Genomic DNA, 21,609 nt, shown 5'->3' with positions numbered 1-21,609 from the left:
GATCAAAAACCTGGTGCAGCTTGTTGCTACCAGTGCCAGCTGAGCTCTCCAGAATGGCCTTGGGAGCTAAGGAAGACAAATTTTACCAAGGCGCAGCCCTCCCTTCCTCCCAGTGCTAAGTAGCAAGGGTTAGTGCCTCTGCGGTTACTGAAAGCTGTGCCTCTGCACTTTGCATTTTTCATATTCACAGCTATGATTTCATCTGTAGGCTCATGGAACTGTTTTTAATCAAAATGTACAAAGAAATACACAATTAATTGCTAATTTAAATTACAATGCTGGAGGTGCATTAGTAATAGATGCGGTTATTGCCCTTGTTTCTTTCATCTGCACACACTGCAGTCATAAAATTGAAACATTATGTATATTTCCAGATGTAATCTTAAAATATATTCTGTTCTGTATTTTAATGTATGTATCTCTAAGTAAATATGAATAGTATTTAATTATTTTTATCTCATTGGAATAAATTTGACAGAAAATCATGGACTGTAAACATATTTGTTTCATTTTTAAATAATTATAAATAATTGAAGCCTGTTCATTCTTTTGATGGAATAGATTCAAATGCACACCTCTAAATCTGTCAGTAGGAATACTTTGATAAATCAAATTTCTTCATACCGTTTCAGGCATATAATTCTTTAAAGGTTTATCTGTATAGCAGTTTGTCATGCTAGACTGTAACCCTTGTGCACTCAATAATATTTTTTAATTACTTTTTAAACTAAGAAAAACTGCTATTTCACATTTGATAGTTATAAATGAGCTAAAAAGCCATGCTGAGTTCACCTCAGCTAGACAGAAGTCCCCATGCTAATTTCTAAGACAGTCCTATATTTGGCTGAATACAAGGCTGGAGAAGTTCAGTGTAGAGGGCAGTCTTTCATTTTTAATGAGAAGTCAGAAACGCATAAAAATAGCTTTATGAATGGAGTTCTTATTTAACTCTAGGTTTTCCAGTAGAGAGATGATGGCATAGACTGCTTCTCTGAAAAGCTGCAGAGAGAGCAAGCTTCTGTTTTCAAGTCTGTCAGTCACAACACATTTGTTTAAAATTGTCTGTGACAGGGATCTCCCCCAGAGTGTACCAGATACAAAAGCAAGTATGTATTGAGATGTGCTATTGATCTTTACTGTGTTGCAGAGATGAAATAATAAAGACAACTTTCCCCTCTGAAGTTAAAAAAATAATAAAAGCAACCCTTTTTCCCCCTTTCTTAAGAGTATGAAACCACGCCTAATGATCTTGGAGACACCACAAATAACAGTAATCAAATCACTTCTCCGGATGTTTCCAACAAAGAGAATGAAGATAGCATCACTGTAAGTATATACATTGTTTCCTGATCCCTAATCTTGGCAGACTTTCTGTATACAACCAGTGAGACTGTGGAGATTGCAATAGGACCCTATGCTACTAGAAACCAGAGCTATTACCACAAGATGACCCAAAATCAGAAAAAAGAAAATGTTAGAGCCCCCCACTCTGACCCTCATCCCCACTTTTGAAAGAGTGAATTACTTCCCAAGTGAAATTGCTATTTAATTTGTTTCATGCTCTTCTGAGCAAGTAAGTGTAAATTTTCAGGCCAAGACTCTGCTTCTAATTTAAGTCAAAGAGAGCAACTCTTTATTTACAAAACAAAGACATCCAAGGCAATTTAAAAATTGTTGTTTGAATACCAGTCCTTCAGCTTCTCCTCAGGAGAGGTCATGCTGTAATGAACTTTCAGACACTTAACTTCATCTCTAAAATGTGATTTTATCTTTTTTTTTTTTTTTTTTTTTTTTTAATATAAGAACACTTGTATTTAACTTCAGCACATGCAGCTGTGTTGGTGGGTCTCCTCTCTTGTATCCTTGCATCTCATGCTGTTCTACTGAACTGCTGGAGAACAGCAGCAGGTAAACAGTTAACATGGCTGCCCCAACACCAGTCACTCTGCACAGTAGCAGGTGGGGGAAAGCCTGTGTGCTGTGGCTCAGGAAGCCAGCTGCAATCTGGGGAAAGGCAAGAAAGGAAGGTCTGCTGGCTGGTGTTGTCTCAGTGAATGCTTCATGGTGATAGACTGTGCTGAAATACTGGGAGGATCTCAGGCACTCTTATCTCCTCTGATAATAGAACCACTGAGTGGCTGAGATTGGAAGAGACTTCTGAAAATTGTCTGGTTTCCTCACCCACAGGCTGGCAACAGCAGTTGCAGGTCTCTGTTTTTAATATCTCCAGGGTTGGAGGCTCCACGGCCAGCTTGGGCAATCTGTGGTAGTCCACTCTCACAGTAAATCATAGAATCATAGAATGGTTTGGGTTTGAAGAGACCTTTATGATTGTCGAGTTCCAACCTCATTCCTATAGGCAGGAATACCTCCCTCTAGACCAGGTTGCACAAGGCTCCATCCAGCCTGGCCTTTAATGTGTTCAGGGAGGGAGCATCCACAACCTCACAGGCCAACTTCTTCCAGTGTCTCACCACCCTCTCAGTAACAAATTTCTTGTTTTCTAGTCTAAATCTACTCTTTTTCAGTTTAAAACCATTTCTCTTTGTCCTGCCGCTACCTACTTTTATAAAAAGTCCCTCTCTAGTTTTTCTGTAGTCCCCTTTCAGGTACTGGAAGACTGTTATAAGGTCTTCTTGGAGCATTCTCTTCTCCAGGCAGAAGAGCCCCAGCTCTCTCAGCCTGTTCATGTAGGGGAGGTGCTCCAGCCCTCTGATCATCTTCATTCTTCCTCCTCCTTGTCCTTCCTGTCATGGGGCTTCAGAACTGGGTGCAGTTTTTTTTCTGACATGTTTTACTTTTTTGCTCTCCTGTAACATGCCACTCTGTGTCCCTTCACCACCTTGAACATGTAGGATGTTGAAAAAGTGGTTCTCAGAAGTTCTCTGAATCTCTAGTCTCCATAGGGTGGAAGAAACCTCAACAAGTAGGAGTTTTCTGTCATCTTTGATCTGGGTGCAAATGTCTCTTGTTTGAAATGAATCTCTTAATAACTGGGTTAATAAAGATGAATGTCTTTGAAGATAGTTCACGAGAGCAAAACAAATAGACCTATTTGTGTCTTCTTTTTATAGGTGTATGTTGTGGTGGGAATTGCAGCACTGGTATGCACTGGCTTAGTAATAATGCTCATTATTCTGAAGTTTGGAAGACACTCTAAGTTTGGGATGAAAGGTAAGCATTGTTGTTTCTTATGACTTCCATAATAGCTGTGGATTGTATGAGCTTACACATTAGGCTTCTGCACCAAGAACAGTTAAGATAACCAAATGAATGACTATCACAATTAGTGTCTCATTCATTCATCAGGTAAGTAAAGGCAGAAACAGATGCAGGTGGAAATACAGAATTTTGGATCAAGCTATTCTACTCTTTTTTCTTATGACAAATGCCATTTCTTTCCATTCTACTGAATAGCCACATGCAACATCTCCTGGAGTAAAATATTGAGTCAGTGTAGGGAGGAAGAATGTAGGAAGTTAAATTTATTTTGATATGACATAGATTACAAATATTTGATGAGAATCTATGCTGTATAAAAGCGTACTGCAAATGTTGCCTTAAGGAAATAGATGTGAAGAAAAACAATGGCAAGGGTAGAAGGTGCATTTCCAGTGCCTGCTGATTTACAGGACTGTTTTTCGGATGCATTTTTGTGAGCTTCTGTGTGTGCATTGGTAAGTGGCAGCTGGAGAAGATGGCAAGTGGTCAAGACCCTTTGGGAGGGAGACATCTCGGCTCTTCCACTTATTCGTTTTTTTAATTTTACAGCCTGATGGAAGGATGTGTACCATGGGTGTACAAAGGGCTATAACTCCATTACTGTATTATTTTACTGATCTCATCAAACATAATTTCGAGATATTGGTAGAACTGTAATCAAAAAAAAAAAAAAAAAAAAAAGACAAGAGAAAGGAAGAAATAAAAGAAAAATAAAAGAAAAATGAGGGCTAAATGTTTCTTTACTGTACATAAAAGAAATTAACTTTTATTCTTAGGATATGTAGTTGAGGGTCTGTGGAGGAAGAGGTAACTAGACTTTTCCTAGGCTCCTGTTAACCATATTTCTCAGTACTGCTTATGATACAGTACCACAAGGATACAGACTTTAGTGACTGGCTTATCCTTGGCAGTACACTTTTCAGAGATACCTACTGTATATTTGGTATTTCTATATTCTACTTAGAGAATAACTCCTGAAACAGATGAGGATTGAGCAGAGCAGAAGTTTAGATGGTCCAGGGATGGTAACCTTTTCCCTCACCTCTTTTTGTTGTGGTCTTTTGGTAACATTAAAGAGAACAGTCATTGTAAAATATCCTGAAAAACAACACTGAGCCTGCAGCTCATAGTCTTGGCCAGATACTATAAAAAACTTTCAACAACTGAACAAATGTTAAATGTAAATTTTATTTTTGTATAGAGCTTTCTGAATTGCAAATAGAAAGCAAGTTAGTGGAAGCTGAATGAGAGCGGTGATTGGCAGCATCTAATGTGAGCTCTTTAAAGCCAAATGTTTATTACATTTTCCAAAATTTGCACGTGTATTTCAACACATTGGAGAAATTAGGAAGTAAACTGTACCCTGAGGGTGAATGTGCAAAGATTTGTTTTGTCTGATAAGAAACTGAATTACCTTTTTGGGAGGACTCAATATGGCAGCCATGTTTTCATATTTTCAAGTAGAACTTTTTGCACAAAAATAAGTATTAGATGATCAGTAAGGTTGACTTCGGTGGTTCTTGTGTTGCAATTTGATTATGTAGGTCATATTTTAATAAGGGTACACTTTCTGGATAATGACTGTGAAATTATGAGAAGGCAGCAATCTCATGTGTGGAGTTTATTTTATTCTCTAAATATAATCAGTGATGGTTACCAAGAGCAGTAATACGAGTTCACAGTTCACATACATTCCTTCAGAAACTAATCACAGGCATAGTATGTGTGGCAATTGTGGAATGTCAGTGTGAGCTACAAATAACTGTTAAATGTTTTATTAGAAACAAATGACCTTCCTTCTTCTGTGATGTGAACCTCAAACTCCTCCAGAGTTTGCATTCATTCACACCTGAACTTTTAAGTATAGCTCTATCCATGACATTGCATCCCAGACACTCTCTTAATTAATATAATCAGTATGTTTACTATATTAAGGCAATACTTAATGGCCTGAGATCATAGCACCATTTTGATAAGTCAGACCCAGAATAATAATATTGCCTCCTCTGAAAAGTGTGCTGCATAAATATTTGTTGGTAATTAATACAACCTAAGGTATTTGACTATAAGTAAAATAATGCAAAGGTGAAGAGAATTTTTTTTACATTAAATTTTGATCAGTATAATGTGAAGTTCTGGGGAAAAAAAAGAATCAGATCTGTGAACTTCTTGAGTCGTATGCCTTTGAATTCAGTGACAGCAAAATTATTTCCAACTTTGCATATAGACATTGTTTCATATTTGGTGCTGTGGGGTAATGGGGAAAATAAAATATCCAGATTGCCTTGGAAAATAGTTATTTAATTTTTTTTTTTAAATCTCATCAAATATTTCCCAAAATTTGAATGCATGTTTTGCATTCATAAGAGACAGTTCTTCATTCTTCTGTTGCTTTATGAACGCGCAATACTGTCACCTCAGACACCTTATCATTAAAGGTCTCTCCACTCTTCCTTAGGGAGTAGTTTAGGAAAAAAAAAAACCAACAACAAAAAAACTAATCACCCAGTAACTGGATCAATCAGACTGGCATTCAGTGGTGTTTTTAATTTAGCCTTATACATGAAAAGAGGGAAAAAGTGTTCTATTAAGATTAGACAAAAGTATGCAAATAGGCACCACTATACTTTATGTCCTGCAGAAAATACCTTTATATAAGGGATAAAATTTTCATCCCATTTGGGTTCATGGAAGGCATTTGCATCGTATTGAATACTTTTTTTTATACATCATATTTTTTAGTGCTTGTTTATCCTATTTTTTTTCATGGGCATCATCTGTCCCCTACTTGCACTGTGTCCATGCTGAATAATTCTGTGCTTACAGAGCTTGAAAATGGTTGGAGTCTGGGACTGACGGTATCTAATCTCTTCAGAAGGAGATGTGGCATGAGAGGTTGTTGTCTGAACTACAATGCATAAGAACTGGCTGTACCTGGAAACTCTGTGCTGAGCAGCCACAGAGTGCCATAGAGCCAACATGCCTCCCCTTGCCTTCTTCCTGTAACTACCTGAGCAGAAAGGAATCTAGTTTATGTGATAAGGAGCCCCATGTCTCTGCAAGCTTCAGTCCATTGGCTGTTCTGATCAACCTCTTAACAAGATGTGTGGAAGAGCTGTAAAAAGAGGTAAAAATAACCTCTCTTTTGCTTTTCTCTTCATGTTGTCTATCTAAGATGAGAGGACAGCTTGGAATATGTTCATTTCACTCAGTTACCTTGCCAAACTGTGGAAGCAGAAAAAGACAAAAAGCAAATCAGTTTACTTGTTCACCACCAGTAATAAGACCAGAGTATTTTGTTTGTGTTTGTTCTGGTTTCTACCTGGAGTTGGGTTGCACCATATGAGGAAGTTTTTTTAATGTATGTGTGTTGCTTCTTTTCACTTGTCTTCTAGAACCTGGGGAGACAGCAAGTTCTGATGATTGATTTCAGGAACTGTATTAGTTTAGGGCTCGTCTGCAATCTGTGCAAGAGCAGATTTAAAATATGATTAGCATGAAAAAGTACACTGGTCTGTGAATGGTGTGCTAGACTTCCAGGTAGCACTGAAAAATTCATCAGGGTAACTGGAAACCTAGATATCTCTTTTTTTCTCTGCTTGTGTACATTTTAAGCACCTTTTTATATGGAGTCTGTTGAAAACAGCTTTGTGTGGAGCTTTTGGTTGCTTCAGTCTGGAGGTGAGGCTTTCAGGCTTTTGCAAGATGCTGCAGCATGAATGTTGAATGGTTCAGTTTATTTCTTAAATGTATTCATTAGCATTTGAGGGTTATTCTTATAAAATACCTTGGCTTGTTTGCCTGCTGGAGGATGTGAAAGTTCTTATGGTGGAATTCTCTGAAGTCTGCCAGGATGTCTCTATATCATTTTTTGTGTATGTCTGACTCCATCTAACCAGCTTATGAAACTGAAAAATAACAAGGGAACCAAAGTAATGAGGGCAGGAGAAGGCTTGTGATCTCCCTGGGAGAATTAGTGGAAGAATTATTCTGGTCCTGTTTTATTCTACTGTTGAAAACAATGGCTGTAAATAAAAAGCTAGTTGCAAAACAACCAACTTTATGTTTTGCAAATGTTAATACAGCATGGATGTAAGCATGGAGGAAACTGATGTAAGATAGATCAGTGGATAAAGTTTGAAACAGCATAATTAAAAGGATGAAAACATTTTAACTAATTTGAACCATAGTAAATCGTAACATGGAGTGTCTATATTCCAGGAAGAGGACAGTATACATAGCACTTCTTTTACTTGCTGGATGCACTTGAAGTGGATGGCTGCAGACCAGTGTTACTGCAACTTCTTTACTGTTGTGATAGACAGAATTTCTGTACATTTTACCAAAGCCAGAAAGGAGGAAAAACTCACCCCTTACTAAAGCTGCCCCTCTTTTCATAAGAAAGTAACAAATAGAATCTGACAGAAGTAGAGGGAAACATATGTGTACTTAATCCCACTGGGGCTAGAGGGTTTTTTGAATGTTTGTATGAAGCTTCTGTCTGTGTTTTGAGCCTTGTGCAGCAGTGCAGGGAACAAACAGAGTCTGAAATTCCCATCACACTTAGCCTGTGCTAGCTGTCTTCTCATGTCTGTGAGCTTGAAGGTCACACTTTGAATGATGTTTCTTCTTCCTTGATCTCTTTCTGAACTGCCTACCATGTCCTAAATGGAACTGCTGTCTGTGAATGATTTGCCCCTTTTGTGATCTTTACAGGCTGTACAGCTCAGGGTACAGAAATTTGGCTTTCTTCGACCAGACATCAAGTGGGTTGATTCAAAGAATAAAGCAGTATTCCTTTAGGGACAAGCAACCCCAAAATAGTACCTTTCCTTCAAGACCTTGCTAGCTGCTTGTTATGACTTTTGTGTGTATAGTTTGGAGTATCAGTCGGAATGCCATGCATTTTCACCAAGCTGATTAAAAGTTGGAAAGAAACACATAGATTTTGCCTAACAAGGTCAAAACTGAATTTTACCCTACTTCTAGATAGCTTCATCTCTGAAGTGATGTCAGTATCTTTTGTTCTAGCCTGCAAAGTTCCTTGAAAACTTTTAAAAAAATATTAGTTATCCCAATACAAGAACATTCAAAATGACTGACAAAAGATTTCTTTTTCTTCTTCTGTGTATCATTTACTGTATTGCTTTGGCTTGTAAACTTCCACTATATTTTGAGCACTGGCACAAAAGACAGTGTAGGAGAAGGCAGACTGAAACTCATCTTCAGACGTAGCAGATTTCTCAACTGTCTTATAATATTGTAGTTTAGGTGAGAAGCTCAGAACAATGGTATGTAGCCTCCTTACTGAGTAACATTTTCATTCTGCACTTGTGATAACCAATTCTGACAGAATGTCTCAATAATGCTTTCAAGTCTTGAATCCTCATTTAACCAACTGTATTTATGTTGAAGAGAGAGGTTAGAAAAAAGATGGAAAGAGAATAATCTAGCCCAGTTTCCAGGGCTGTACCTTGATATCAGTTGAGGCTTGTAGTAATATCACAGCTCCTAAAACAAGGCTTGATCAAGGTAGTAGCAAAAACGAAGAGTCAGACCTAGGGGTATAAAATGCAGAAAGCTGGCCTACATTCAGCCTATGTCCATGCTGCATTACTTTACAGAGCCTAGAGTTTCTCTTCCAGTTTCTTAAGTGTAATGCCTGAACACTTACATGCTTTTTTATGAACTTTTGTCCATACACAGATCATGCTGTTTTAAGAACGCGCAATTTGTGAGAGCAAATAGTGGTCTAGTCTAGCCTTTGAGGAGTTTTAGAAAGAAAGGAGGCTGCATGTAGGAAAAAAATATGAAGATGAGTGCAATAGGAAGTAGGAGAGAATGTGGGTAATAATAGTTGTTTATCTGTAACTAGAGTGAGATCAAGTACAAAAATAGGTTGAAGGAAGTACTCAGATATAGTGAAGAAAGAGGAAGAAAGAGAAGGAACAAAGAATAGCAGAGTCAGCTTTTTTATTTTTATTTTTATTTTTATTTTTATTTTTATTTTTATTTTTATTTTTATTTTTATTTGAAGTGTTTGAAGTGGCCCCAGTTCTCCAGTGCTTTAAGTACCATCTACTACAAAATCATGGACAAATGCTGAGACTAGATGATGCTAGGAAATTAGGTGCTAAAAAACAACAGTTGTAAAACAGCATGGGTGGGAACGTGAATAATAGGTAAATAGAAGGTACTTGTTCTATTTAGGTAGAAATTATATCCTTTGTATCTCCATCTCCAGCTAGCAAACTGGTTAGTTTGGAAGGGGCTTCTGGCAGAGGTACTGTTTATGCAGTTGTTCTGTTGCTCCTGCAGTCTGGTCTGCTTCATGTTGCATGGTCACTCTAAGTAGTGCCTGGTCCAACACATCCATGCTCAAAGCAGAGTGAGATACAGCAGGGTGCTCTGGGCTGTGTACAGCCAGGATTGGAGATCTTCAAGTATGGAGACTTTATGGCATCCCTGAGCAAATTGTACCAGTGTTCAATTACCCTTACAGTACATTTTTTTTCCTTGTGTTTAAGTAGAATGTATGCTACTTACAGTAAAATGACATCTTTTTCATGAGAATTATGTGATTCAGGTATGTGAATTTCAGCTGAGTAACACCACTGGGGATTACAAGTATATGTTGCCTAGGACTTTGCTCCACTGCTTTTACAGTACCTGGGAGATTTTATGTGAGTTTCCACATGTTTGCATTTCTCAGCTTTCAAAAGTCGATGTAGGATTCCTGCTATGGTCAAACTGCATTAATTTTTGTTTCAGACTCTATGTTAGTCCTCTATGTTAGTCCTTCTTTTTTTTTTTTTTTTTTTTTTTTTTCCTGAAGTTGGGAATCCCTGCGCTTGTTCTGAGTAGTAGATAATGTTCTAATTACCTGGTTCATAATGATGTGTTTTTAAATGCCTGTCTGTATTAGCTACTTATGAATTCTGTTAGCAGATGCTGAGTGCAGTTGGAGTGCCTTTTTTGTTTCATTCCTGTAAAAGCTTTTGGTATTGTGTTTCACACCACAGGGAAAGATTCTCCATGAGCTCAGAGACCGTTTTGCACAGCGCAATGTGCTGTGGTTCTCTCTACAGCTGCTATTGTTCTGCTTCCTGCACTGGAGCTATGTCCTTTAAAGCAGCATGCATGAAATTAGGAAAAAATCAGTCTCATTTAAGTATCTTCCAGGTGAATGTGTATCTAGAAGAGCCACAGCAGCAAAAGCTGCTCAGAGAATGCATACGATTTTTTAAGTTTTCTTATAATTATTTGAACTTTTCCCAGGCTGGGCAAACTACTTGTTCTTTCTTGTCTGATCTTGCAAGAAAACACGAGTAACTTTTTATCAGTAGCTTTGCTTAATGCATCTAATAGTGCTTTTGGATTGTTTGTATATTCTCATAGCACTATACTCTTTGAAAATAAGTATTTGGAAAAAGCATAAAAAGACAGATTTTTCTTTTTGCAAGATTTATAACACTTCTTTTACAGAATGAACACAAAACGCTGTAAAAGCATTGTAGGAATGCTGTTGCTGCTTAGGAAGAGATTGAGAAATATAACATTCAAGAGAAAAATACAGACAAAAGGTAACCAAGCCACTTCAATATCTAGCAAAAAGAACACTAGTTTTGTTTCAGTTCTGGGCAGAAGTTCAAATAAGACTGTTTTATTTGAATGAATGGGTCCTTTCCATATCTCTTTTTCATGTACATATGCCCACCCACCAACATAAACCCATACACATTTGTCATTTCCAAGGATATCTACAGGCTTGGAGTGGCTTTGTATATTAGTTCTTGACACAGCCTCAGCACTGCAACCTGTGAATTCTCCAATGTGTTTTCTTTATGGGTAGCTGAACACGCATTCTCCAACTGACTCATAGTTGTTGGCAGTTCTCTTACAGAATATATGGTACTTCCCTTGTGCTTCCTCACTTGTGTGACGTATGTATGCCTCCCTGCTTCAGGCACTGTTTTAACCTTTTACATTTATTTATTTCTAAAACTGTGGCTATATTCAGTCAGCAGCATGGATGATGTTCCACTCTAAGGATCAGAAAAATATATAATGCCTTTTCTCTCCATAAATGAGTAGAAATGGCATTGCCTGTTTTTATGTAGATTTCCAGGCTGCTCCCAAAGCCGTGACTAAAAGTCAGAATTGCCTTTTTAAACAAGAGTGTCTCATAGAATCATGGAATCGTAGGGGCTAGAAGGAACCTCTGGAGATCAACAAGTCCAACCCTCTGATAAAGCAAGTTCCCTGCAGTAAGTTGCACAAGAAAACATCCAGGCAAGTTTTGAATACTTTGAGGAGTCTCCACAGCCTTTCTGGGAGGCCTGTTCCAGTGCTCTGTCACCCTGACTGTAAAGAAGTTTTTTCTTATGTTCATGAAGAATGTCCTGCATTCCGGTTTGTGTCCATTGTCACTTGTGCTGTCACTGGGCACACTCAGCAGTCTGACCCTATCCTCTTGACACTCACCTTTTAGATATTTATAAACACTGGTGAGATTCCCCTTCAGTTTTCTCTAGGCTGAACAGTCCCAGGTCTCTCAACCATTCCTGATAAGGGGAATGCTCCATCCCCCTCATCTTATTTGTGGTCCTCCACTGGACTCTCTCCAGCAGTTCCCTGACTTTGTTGAACTGGGGATCCCAGAATATGACACAGTACTCCAGATGTGGCCTCACCGTGGCAGAGCAGAGGAGGGAGATCACCTCCCTTTACCTGCTGGCCATGCTCTTTTTAATCCACTTCAGGATACCACTGGCCTTCTTGGCCACAAGGGGACACTGCTGGCTCATGGCCAACCTGTTGTCCACCAGGATGCTCGGGTCCTTCTTTGCAAAGCTCCTTTCCAGCAAGTCAGCCCCTAACCTGTATTGGTGCATATGGTTATTCCCTTCCAGGTGTAGCACTTGCTCTTGCTGAATCTCCTAAGATTCCTCTATGTCCAGCCCTCCAGTCTTTCCAGGTCTCACTAAATGGCTTTCTTGTGTGTCAGCCACTCCTTCCAGCTTCGTGTCATCAGCAAACTTGCTTAGGGTGTGTTCTATATTTTTATCCAACTCACTGATAAAAATATTGAGCAAGACTGCAGCAGGGAACACTGCTGTCTACAGGCCTCCTACTAGACTCTGTGCTGCTAATCATAATCCTCTGAGTTCTGCCAGTAAGGCAGTTCTCAGTCCACCTCACTTTCCACTCATATATTCCACACCTCCTAAGCTTACCTACAGTGATGTTATGGGAGATGGCATCAAAGACCTTTTTGGAGTCAAGGTACATAAGATCTATTGCCCTGCCCTCATCTATCCAGCCACTTGTGCAATGTAGAAGGCTGCCTGATTGGTTAAGCATGATTTCCCATTGGCAACTCCATGTTGACTAATCCCAGTAACCTTCTTTTCCTTTACTTGCTTGGAGATGACATCCAGAATAAGTTGTTCCATCACCATCCCAGGGACAGAGGTGAGGCTGACTGGGTTGCAGTTTTTCAGGTCTTGCTTTTTGTCCTTCCTGAAGACCAGATTGACACTGGCTTTCCTTCAGTCCTGAAGTACCTCTATCATTCCCCATGTCCTTTCAAAGATGATTGAGAATGGCTTGGCAGTCACTTCTGCCACCTCCCTCAACATTCGTGGGTGCATTCCATTGGAGACCATGTGCATCGAGTTTGCCTAGACAACCTCTGGCCAGATCCTCCTCCACCAAGGGGAAGTCTTCCTTTCCCCAGACTCTTATTTCCTTAGGGGCCATCTTAGCAGTAAAGACTGAAGCAAAGAAGGCATTCAGTAACTCCTTCTCCTCAGTGTCCTCCACTACCAGAACAGCTTTCTTATTTAGCAGTGGATGCATATTTTCCCAAGTCATCCTTTCTTGTTGATTCACCTAAAGAAGCCTTTCTAGTCCTTGACTTCCCTTGCCAGATGTAATTCTAAGTGGGTCTTAGCCTTCCTTGTTGCATTCCTGCATGCTCTGACATGTTCCTGTATTCTTTCCAAGTAGATAGACCCTTTTCTCACCTTCCCTAGACTTTCTACTTCTATTTGAGTTTTTCCACAAAATCCATGCTAATCCATGATGGTCTCATGTTACCTTTGCCTAATTTCTTTCTCTTAGTGCTGCACTGAGCTTGAACTCAGAGGAACTCGAATGCTGACCAACTCTCTTCGGCTCCCTTATCTTCTGATCTTCTGTTCTTCTATTGGTATTCCTCCAAATAGGTCGTTAATGAAGTCAAAGTTGGCTCTCATGAAGTCCAGGGTTGCAATCCTGCTTATAGCCCTGTTTCTTTCACACAAGATCCTGAACTCCACTGTCTCACTGTCACTGCATCCAAGGCTGCTCCCAGCCTTCACATTCCCAACCTGTCCTCATAGTTTATAAGATTGAGGCCCTCTCCTCATTGGCTCCTCCACCACCTACATCATTAAATTATCTTCCTCATACTGCAGGAACATCTGTGTGTGTGCCCAGTGATGTTGCTTCTGCAGCAAATACTGGAGTGACTGAAATCCTCCATGAGAATCAGTGTCTGGGACTGTGAAGCTACTTTCAGCTGTCTGTAAAATGCCTCATCAACTTTCTCTTCCTGATGAGGTGGCCTCTAGTAAGCACCCACAGTGATGTAACCCATATTAGTCTTCCCCCCTGTTCACACCCATAGAGCAACTCGACTTACTGGCCTGTTTTTCCCAAAAAAGGTACATAGACATTCATGACAGCATTGCAGTCACAGATCATTAGTTCTTCCTGTTTATTTCCTGTGCTGCATGTGTACAGGTAATTCAGAGAAGAAAAGTGAGCAGAGGATGCAGCTTTCCCAAGCTTTCCCAAGAGGGATGCAAGAGGACCTCCACCACCTTCTGGCTCAGAGGCTGGTGCCGAGCCAGAAACTTTGGGTTCTTTGACCATGGGGTAGTTTACTTGGCCCCTGGCTTGCTGTCCAACCATGGAACCCACCTATCTCAAAGGGGGCAACGAATCCTAGCTCAGGAGCTAGCAGGGTTCATCGATAGAGCTTTAAACTAATTATGACGGGGGAAAGGGACGGTACACAAGAGAAGAGCCTAGGGGAATGATGTTTGAGCTGAGAGTGAGGCAAATGACTCAGCTGAAGTGCATCTTCAGCATGAGCAACAAGCAGGAGGAACTGGAAGCGATTGTGCATCAGGCTAACTATGATCTAGCTGTTATTACTGAAACATGGTGGGACCGCTTCCATGACTGGAGTGTTGTGATGGATGGCTACAAGTTCTTCAGAAGGGATAGACAAGGAGGGAAGGGTGGTAGTGTGGCGCTTTATATTACTGTTTTGATGTTGAAGAGCTTGAGGTTGCAAATGATATAGTGGAGTGTCTATGGGTGAGGATCAAGGGGAAGGCCTGTAGGGGAGACATCTTGGTTGAGGTCAGTTATAGATTGCCGAATCAGGATGAGGAAACAGACGAGGCGTTCTACGAGCAGCTTGAGGAAGTCGCGTGATTGCCAGCACTAGTTCTCGTGGGGGATTTCAACTTCCCTGATATATGTTGGAAATATAATATGGCTCAAAGGGAGCAGACAAAGAGGTTTCTAGAGTGTGTGGAAGGTAGCTTCCTTACACAGCTGGTACAAGAGCATACCAGGGGTGGTGCCCTGCTAGACCTGCTCTTTGCTAACAGATAAGGACTTGTAGGTGATGTGAAGGCTGGGGACTGTCTAGGGCAGAGCGACCATGAAATCGTGAAATTCTCTACTCTTGAAGATGTCAGAAGGGTGACTAGCAAAACTGCTATCATCTTGAACTTCAAGAGGGCAGACTTTGACCTGTCAGGGCGCTTGTAGCACGGGTCCCTTGGGAGTCACTTCTTAAGGATAAAGGGGTCCAGGAAGCCTGGATGTTCCTCAAGATGGAAATCTTAAAGGCGCAAGAACAGGCTGTCCCTGAATCCCGTCAGGCGAACCGTAGGGGAAGAAGACTGGTGTGGATGAACCGGGAACTACTGTTGAGACTCAGGAAGAAAAAGAGAGTCTATGTCCTCTGGAAGAAGGGACAGACTACTACGGGAGATTCCAAGGAAGTTGCTAAGGTATGCAGGGAGGAAGTCTGGAAGGCAAAAGCCCATCTTGAACTCAGATTAGCCACTGCAGTAAAGGAGAATAAGAAATCCTTTTACAAATATATCAGTGACAAGAGAGGAACCAAGGATAATCTCTATTCTTTAATTGATGCAGCAGGGAATGTGACCACGGAAGACAAGGAGAAGGCTGAGGTCCTCAACGCCTTCTTTACATCTGCCTTTAATAGTCAGACCAGTTATCCTCAGGGCACTTTGTGCCCTGATCTGGAAATCTGGAATGATATGCAGAATATCCCCCCGGAGATTCAGGTGGAGGCGGTTAGGGAGCTCCTCCTCCACCTGGACTGTCATAAGTCCATGGGACTGGATGGGCTTCATCCTAGGGTGCTGAGGGAGTTGGCGGGGGTGATTGCTAAGCCGCTCTTGGCTATCTATGAGCGCTCCTGGATGACTGGAGTGGTTCCAGAGGATTGGAGGTTTGCTGATGTGACTCCCATCTACAAGAAGGGCCGTAAGGAGGATTCGGAGAACTACAGGCCTGTCAGCCTGACATCAGTGCCAGAGAAGGTCATGGAAGAAATCCTCCTGGGAGAGATCATACGGCTCGTGTGTGGCATCCATGGGATCAGGCCCAGCCAGCATGGGTTCATGAAAGGTAGGTTGTGCTTGCCCAACCTCATCTCCTTCTACGACTGGGTGACCAGACTGGTAGATGAGGGAAAGGCTGTCGATGTAGTCTACCTAGACTTCAGCAAAGCCTTTGACACGGTTTCTCACAGTATCCTTCTGCGGAAACTGGCTGCCTGTGGCTTGGACAGTTTTACCCTCCGTTGGATAAGAAACTGGCTGGAGGGCTGTGCTCAATGGGTGGTGGTCAATGGAATTAAGTCTAGCTGGCGACCCGTTTCAAGTGGTGTCCCCCAGGGGTCGGTGCTGGGGCCCATCCTGTTTAATATCTTTATTGACGACTTAGATGAAGGGATTGAGTGTACCCTGAGTAAGTTTGCAGATGACCCCAAGCTGGGAGGTGGTGTCGATCTGCCTGAGGGTAGGGAGGCCCTGCAGAGGGATCTAGATAAGCTGGATCGCTGGGCTGAAGTGAATGGGATGAGGTTTAACAAGGCCAAGTGTCGGGTCCTGCACTTTGGCCACAATAACCCCATGCAGCGCTACAGGCTTGGGGATGAGTGGTTGGATGACTGTGAAGAGGAAAGGGACCTGGGGGTGTTGGTTGATGCTCAGCTGAACATAAGCTGATAGTGTGCCCAGGTGGCCAAGAGGGCCATTGGCATCCTGGCCTGCATTAGAAATAGTGTGGCCAGCAGGAGCAGGGAGGCGATCATCCCCCTGTACTCAGCACTGGTGAGGCCGCACCTCGAGTACTGTGTTCAGTTTTGGGCCCCTCACTACAAGAAAGACATTGAGGCCCTGGAACAAGTCCAGAGAAGGGCAACAAAACTGTTGAGGGGTCTGGAGCACAAGTCTTATGAGGAGTGGCTGAGGGAGCTGGAATTGTTTAGTCTGGAGAAGAGGAGGCTCAGGGGAGACCTCATTGCACTTTACAACTTCCTGAAGGGAGGTTGTGATGAAAAAGGGTCTGGCCTCTTCTCCCAGGCAAATAGTAGGACCCAAGGAAATGGCCAGAAGTTGTACCAGAGGAGGTTTAGGTTGGACATTAGGAGAAACTTTTTCTCTCAGAGGGTGGTCAGGCACTGGAATGGCCTGCCCAGGGAGGTGGTGGAGTCACCGTCCCTGGCAGTGTTCAAGAGGTGCCTGGATAAGGAGCTATGAGATATGGTTTAGTAGCTTGTGGTACTAATAGGAATGGGAAGTCAGTTGGAGTAGATGACCTTGCAGGTTGTTTCCAACCTTGTGATTCTATGATTCTATGATTCTATGATTCATAGCAATATACACCCTTGGGATAGCTGGCTTTCTGACTTATTTCATGAGGGGCAGCTGAATAACATTTTCCACTGTTCTGGTTGTCCTGGCTTATTCTTTACTCAGTTGCAATAGTTACAATTGCCATTTTGGACCCTGCTCATTGTGTTTAAAGCCCACCTCAGTATGTTGGCCAGCCTGCTGCCAAAAATTATCTTTCCTCTTCTAGACAGTGGACCCCATCCCTCCCTAACGGTTATAATCTTCATAAAAATTCCTACTGTCATAAAAACGAAAACCTTTGCAACAGCACCAGCTGCAAAGCCAGGAGTTGATATGCATTAGATGTCTCATCCTTGCTGTCCCCTTTTCTCCAGAACGCAAAATTGAAGAGAAGGTAGCTTGTGCATCTGTACTATTCTCTTGGGCTCCCAGGGCTTTATAGTGCTCCTTGATTTTTCCCATGTTTGGACATGCATTGTCATTCATGCACACAAGGCCAACAGTGGATAGTAGACTGTTCTCTTGACAAGCTCTGGCAACATCTTGGCAATGTCCTGGATCTTGGCACCTGGGAGGCAGCATATCTCTTGAGACTCTCTGTCAGGTTGGGAGAGGGGAGCCTCATTGCCTTTTAACAGGGATTCATCCCCTACAAGCACTCGTCCTTTCTGTGTATGATATCCACTGTGGGCTGGCAGTACAGTTTCTTCTTGTGGATCTTGATCATGAATGTCACAGGTGTCTACAGCTGTTTAACCTTTTTATCTGTTATTGGTAATAAAGCTGGAGGGTGGGGATTGGAAGTGGTGACTGCTTTTGCAGGTCACCAGATACTGAGGTTTCTCCTCCTCAGTGTCGTCCACTACTGAGTGTGATTATTAAATAACCTATCTGTTTCTGAGTGCCTCTAATACTACACATTTGCTCTTTTTGTTCTCTGCCCTGTACTCTCCCTTTAAGACTATTCACTTAGCTGGCGTCAGGAACAAGGAAGAACTGACACTACCTGTGTGGAAATGAGAAATCAGATCTAACAAAATAAGATCAGCTTTATATCTTTGAGATATATATATATAATTTTTTTTTTTTTTTTTTTTTTTTAAGGAGGAGATGGAGGAGATGGGAATCTTAACATTTTGTTTTGTTATGTTTGATTTTTGGAGCTTCCTAAAGAATTGTGGGAGGAGGAGGGGAGGAGAAAAGGGGTAGAGGATTGCTGGAATAGTGTCCTTTATCCTGAAGTGAAATGGACGAAAATAGCAGTTCAGGAACTATTACTAGTTCCAGATTCTAGATGTGTTTTTATTCTTAGTTTTAAAGATTAATGCCACAGTAACTCAGCTTCCCAATATAGCTGGACACCCTGAACACACTCAGCTGAATTCTGAGTGGAATAATGCAAACATCTAAGAAATTATTTTTACAAAGTTCTTCTGATGCTCATGTCAAGTTACAGAGCTTTCACTTACTCTTGGCAATTTGGCCAGATAGTCTGACTGTGGTCCCCCTGCTGCTGCCAGCCTCTCTTTCCTTTCTTCTCTGAATGTTAGCTGTTCCTGAGAAGTCAAAACTGGGATTTTTCCTTCAGATTCATTTTGTTTTTTAAACACATCACCCTCATAGAGTAACAGGAAGAACGGATCCTAGCATCCGTAATGCAGGGAGGCTTCTGCCACCAGAGGAGTTTCTCCAACATCAGCCTTGTGAGGAAAGCTCATGCCATTAAAATTGTCTCCAGCCTCATCATGGAGGCTGCATGACATTTTCAATTTGAAGTTTTAACTTTGGTTCTGGACAAAAAAAATGGTAAACAGTGAAAGCAGAGAAACACTTTTAAAATCAGTGAGTTACAAGAGGCTTTCATTTCACCTGAGAGCACCCAGAAAAATGAGCTGGTGGCCACAATTGAAACCAATGATGCCCAAAGTCTTCCAAGAACATTTTGTGGTTTAGTCTCTGTATGTTTGTGCAGTTTCAAGAAGTTGTATAGCTGTGATTTTCATCAATAGGCAGCAGCAGGAATGCTCCTCACAGAAATACTTGTTTCAGATTTGATACCTGAACCAGAATTTCTTAGCTTCCTTAAATTTATTTGGAAAGGACCTCTGTAATGTACCCCCTGCATTCTCTGCACTGTTATCTGTCCTTTTCCCATGACTAAAAGCAGCCTGTCCTCAGCTGGCTCTGATGCAGTTCTTTTGTTGAACATCTCTCACACTGTGGCTACTCAAGAGTCAAATTGAAACAGGCAGCCAACTTCTGTGTTTGTAAGTATGCCAGTATAGATTTCTGATCAGTGTCATTCTCTTAGGGTATTCCTGTGAGCTTTCAGAGCCCTCAGTCATCTTGCAGGCCAGTAGGTATTCTGCACTACTATGTTTCCCTCTTTCTGTGCTTCTGAGTGCTAGCTTCTTGGCTAGGGCATAACTACTTCTCTTGATGTCTGAATCTTGTGCTTTGCAGCTGCTCTTGCACTAGAGTCTGCCTACATGCTCCAAGCAACTCCTGCCATCAGAAGAATTAATGCAACCTGCTAGTGACATGGTAAATCCCAGGCAAATGGCACAGAGGCTCTTAGTGATACAGCTGTTAAGCACAAAGGCATTACCTCTGGCACATGAAGGCTTTGGGCTGCAAAAGTATTCTGGATAAATGTGTCTGTGCACTTGCTTTGTGCTTCTGTGATCCCTTAGGCAGACACTTCTGGCACCTGTCAGAGGTAGGGAAAGAGTGGTTTATTTGGTTGCGTTGACATGGCTGTTCTGGCATTCTTGCACCTATCATACAGAGACAGGTTGGCAAGGAAAGAAATTTTCCTTCTCTCAGTTCCTTCAGTGTTCTGTTGCTCTTGTGAAGAAGAGTGTAAAATAAGTACACCTTGCTTTATTTTAGCAAAGCTGTGGTTTGGAATTGCTTATACTTGATTTAGTGTAAAATCTCCCTGAAATTCACCAGATGATTTAGCATGAGTGCAGAGGAACCAAAGGAAATGTTTTCCTTTCAGTCGTTGAAAAAGCAGCCTATACATGGATGTTAAACATGATGCATGCCACAGTACATGTGGACGTGCAGAGGCTGGAAGTATCCGTCCAGTAGCATATTTAGGCCTAAAGATGCAGAATGCGTATTGTGAGAAGTTGGTGTTCTGAAGAGTAAGGTAGGACTGCCTTATCTACCTTCCTGTACCTTCTTCGTCTAGCAGCAATCCAGAACATGCTGTTGTTTTGTGGCAGCTCTGGGCTCTCGTAGCCTTACTCTTTGGCACCAAAGGGAGAGGAATTCCAACCATATTTGCAGTCATTTATGCAGCTGGCTATGACCCATCTGTGTACTCTGAAAAATGCTCATGCCATAATACTTTCATTATTAATCTCAATGACATTGTCTAGCATCTAAGTACTTAGATACTGCAGTGGTGGTAAGTTTTTCAAATCTTGGTTTGCTCCCAGAATCCAGGACAAAAATTATGTCTTGTATAAATACAGACTATTCTATTTAACTGTGCGGAATGTATTTAACTATGCTAAATACAAACTATGCTTCCACAAACAGGTGTTTTGATTGCATAAAGCATAAGTCTAAGCACTATTATCACTGACCACAGCAAGTGAAAAATGAAGTTTATGTGCTCTATTGCATACACCAGCTGGTGTTGGAACAGTACACATTTGCCACTGAACTCCCCTATTTTGTGCACATTACATTTAATCTTGTTATTTATTATTTGCCTTTTAACTACAAGGCAGAGAGCTTCAGGGAGTTTTCTAGGTTTCCAGCTGTCCTAATCTTCAAGTTTACTTAAACCTTAATTAGATATTTCCAAGTCAGCTAGTTAGATATCCTGTATTTTTCCAGTTCAATCAATTGCAGCTTAGTACTGCTAACCTTTCTTTGCTACAATCCTGGAAAGGTATTCATGACAGTGAGTGATGTTATGGAAATATTTCATTTTAAATCAGTTCAGAATTTCAGTTTAACAACTTGGTCTCTGGTTTGTCTTCTTTTCAGGGAAAAAAAAAAAAAAAGAAAAACCTCAGTTACAGTGGAGAGTTCAGAATTCAGTGTTTATTACTGCTACCTAGTCAAAGAGCTGTCTTGTTAATGTTTAAAACTGAAGTCCTGTCCTTGTTCAGTAGAGAGGGGGAAGTGGAAATGGACTGCACAGAATGTTTAAGATCTGAAGATGTTGGTATGCTGATGGCATCCTTCATTTAAAAAAAAGGTCAGTGAGCTTGACTTTTTTTTACACAATGACCCTTTATACTAGTCCACCAGTAATGAAGTGTAGATGGGAATCGGACTCATCTTTGTTGGGGGTGAGTATTTCTTTAGGGAGAGAAGTGTAGCAGGCAGAGTGCTTGTGGTTGGTTGTGTCAGCTTCTCTGAACATCTAGGAAAGTATTTTATAGTGACATGGGAAACTAAATTCTCA

The 21,609-nt window shown here is 41.2% G+C and overlaps 1 protein-coding gene across 5 annotated transcripts in view; it reads left to right on the top strand.

Annotated features, from left to right (window-relative positions):
* NTRK2 (neurotrophic receptor tyrosine kinase 2) overlaps positions 1 to 21,609 on the top strand; it is a 208,961-nt gene that overhangs the window by 54,589 nt on the left and 132,763 nt on the right. For all 5 annotated transcript variants that reach the window (XM_090130702.1, XM_090130703.1, XM_090130701.1 and 2 more), the window contains 2 exons: positions 1,226 to 1,326; positions 3,075 to 3,174. In XM_090130702.1, coding sequence (XP_089986828.1) covers positions 1,226 to 1,326; positions 3,075 to 3,174 — 201 coding nt within the window. The remainder of the gene's footprint in view (positions 1 to 1,225; positions 1,327 to 3,074; positions 3,175 to 21,609) is intronic.

The sequence above is a fragment of the Phasianus colchicus genome, chromosome Z (genome assembly GCF_987193195.1).
Source record: "Phasianus colchicus chromosome Z, bPhaCol1.hap1.1, whole genome shotgun sequence".
NCBI classification, from domain to species: domain Eukaryota; kingdom Metazoa; phylum Chordata; class Aves; order Galliformes; family Phasianidae; genus Phasianus; species Phasianus colchicus.
Note: the sequence above shows the minus strand (reverse complement) of the source record. Positions and strands in the feature narration are given on the sequence as shown.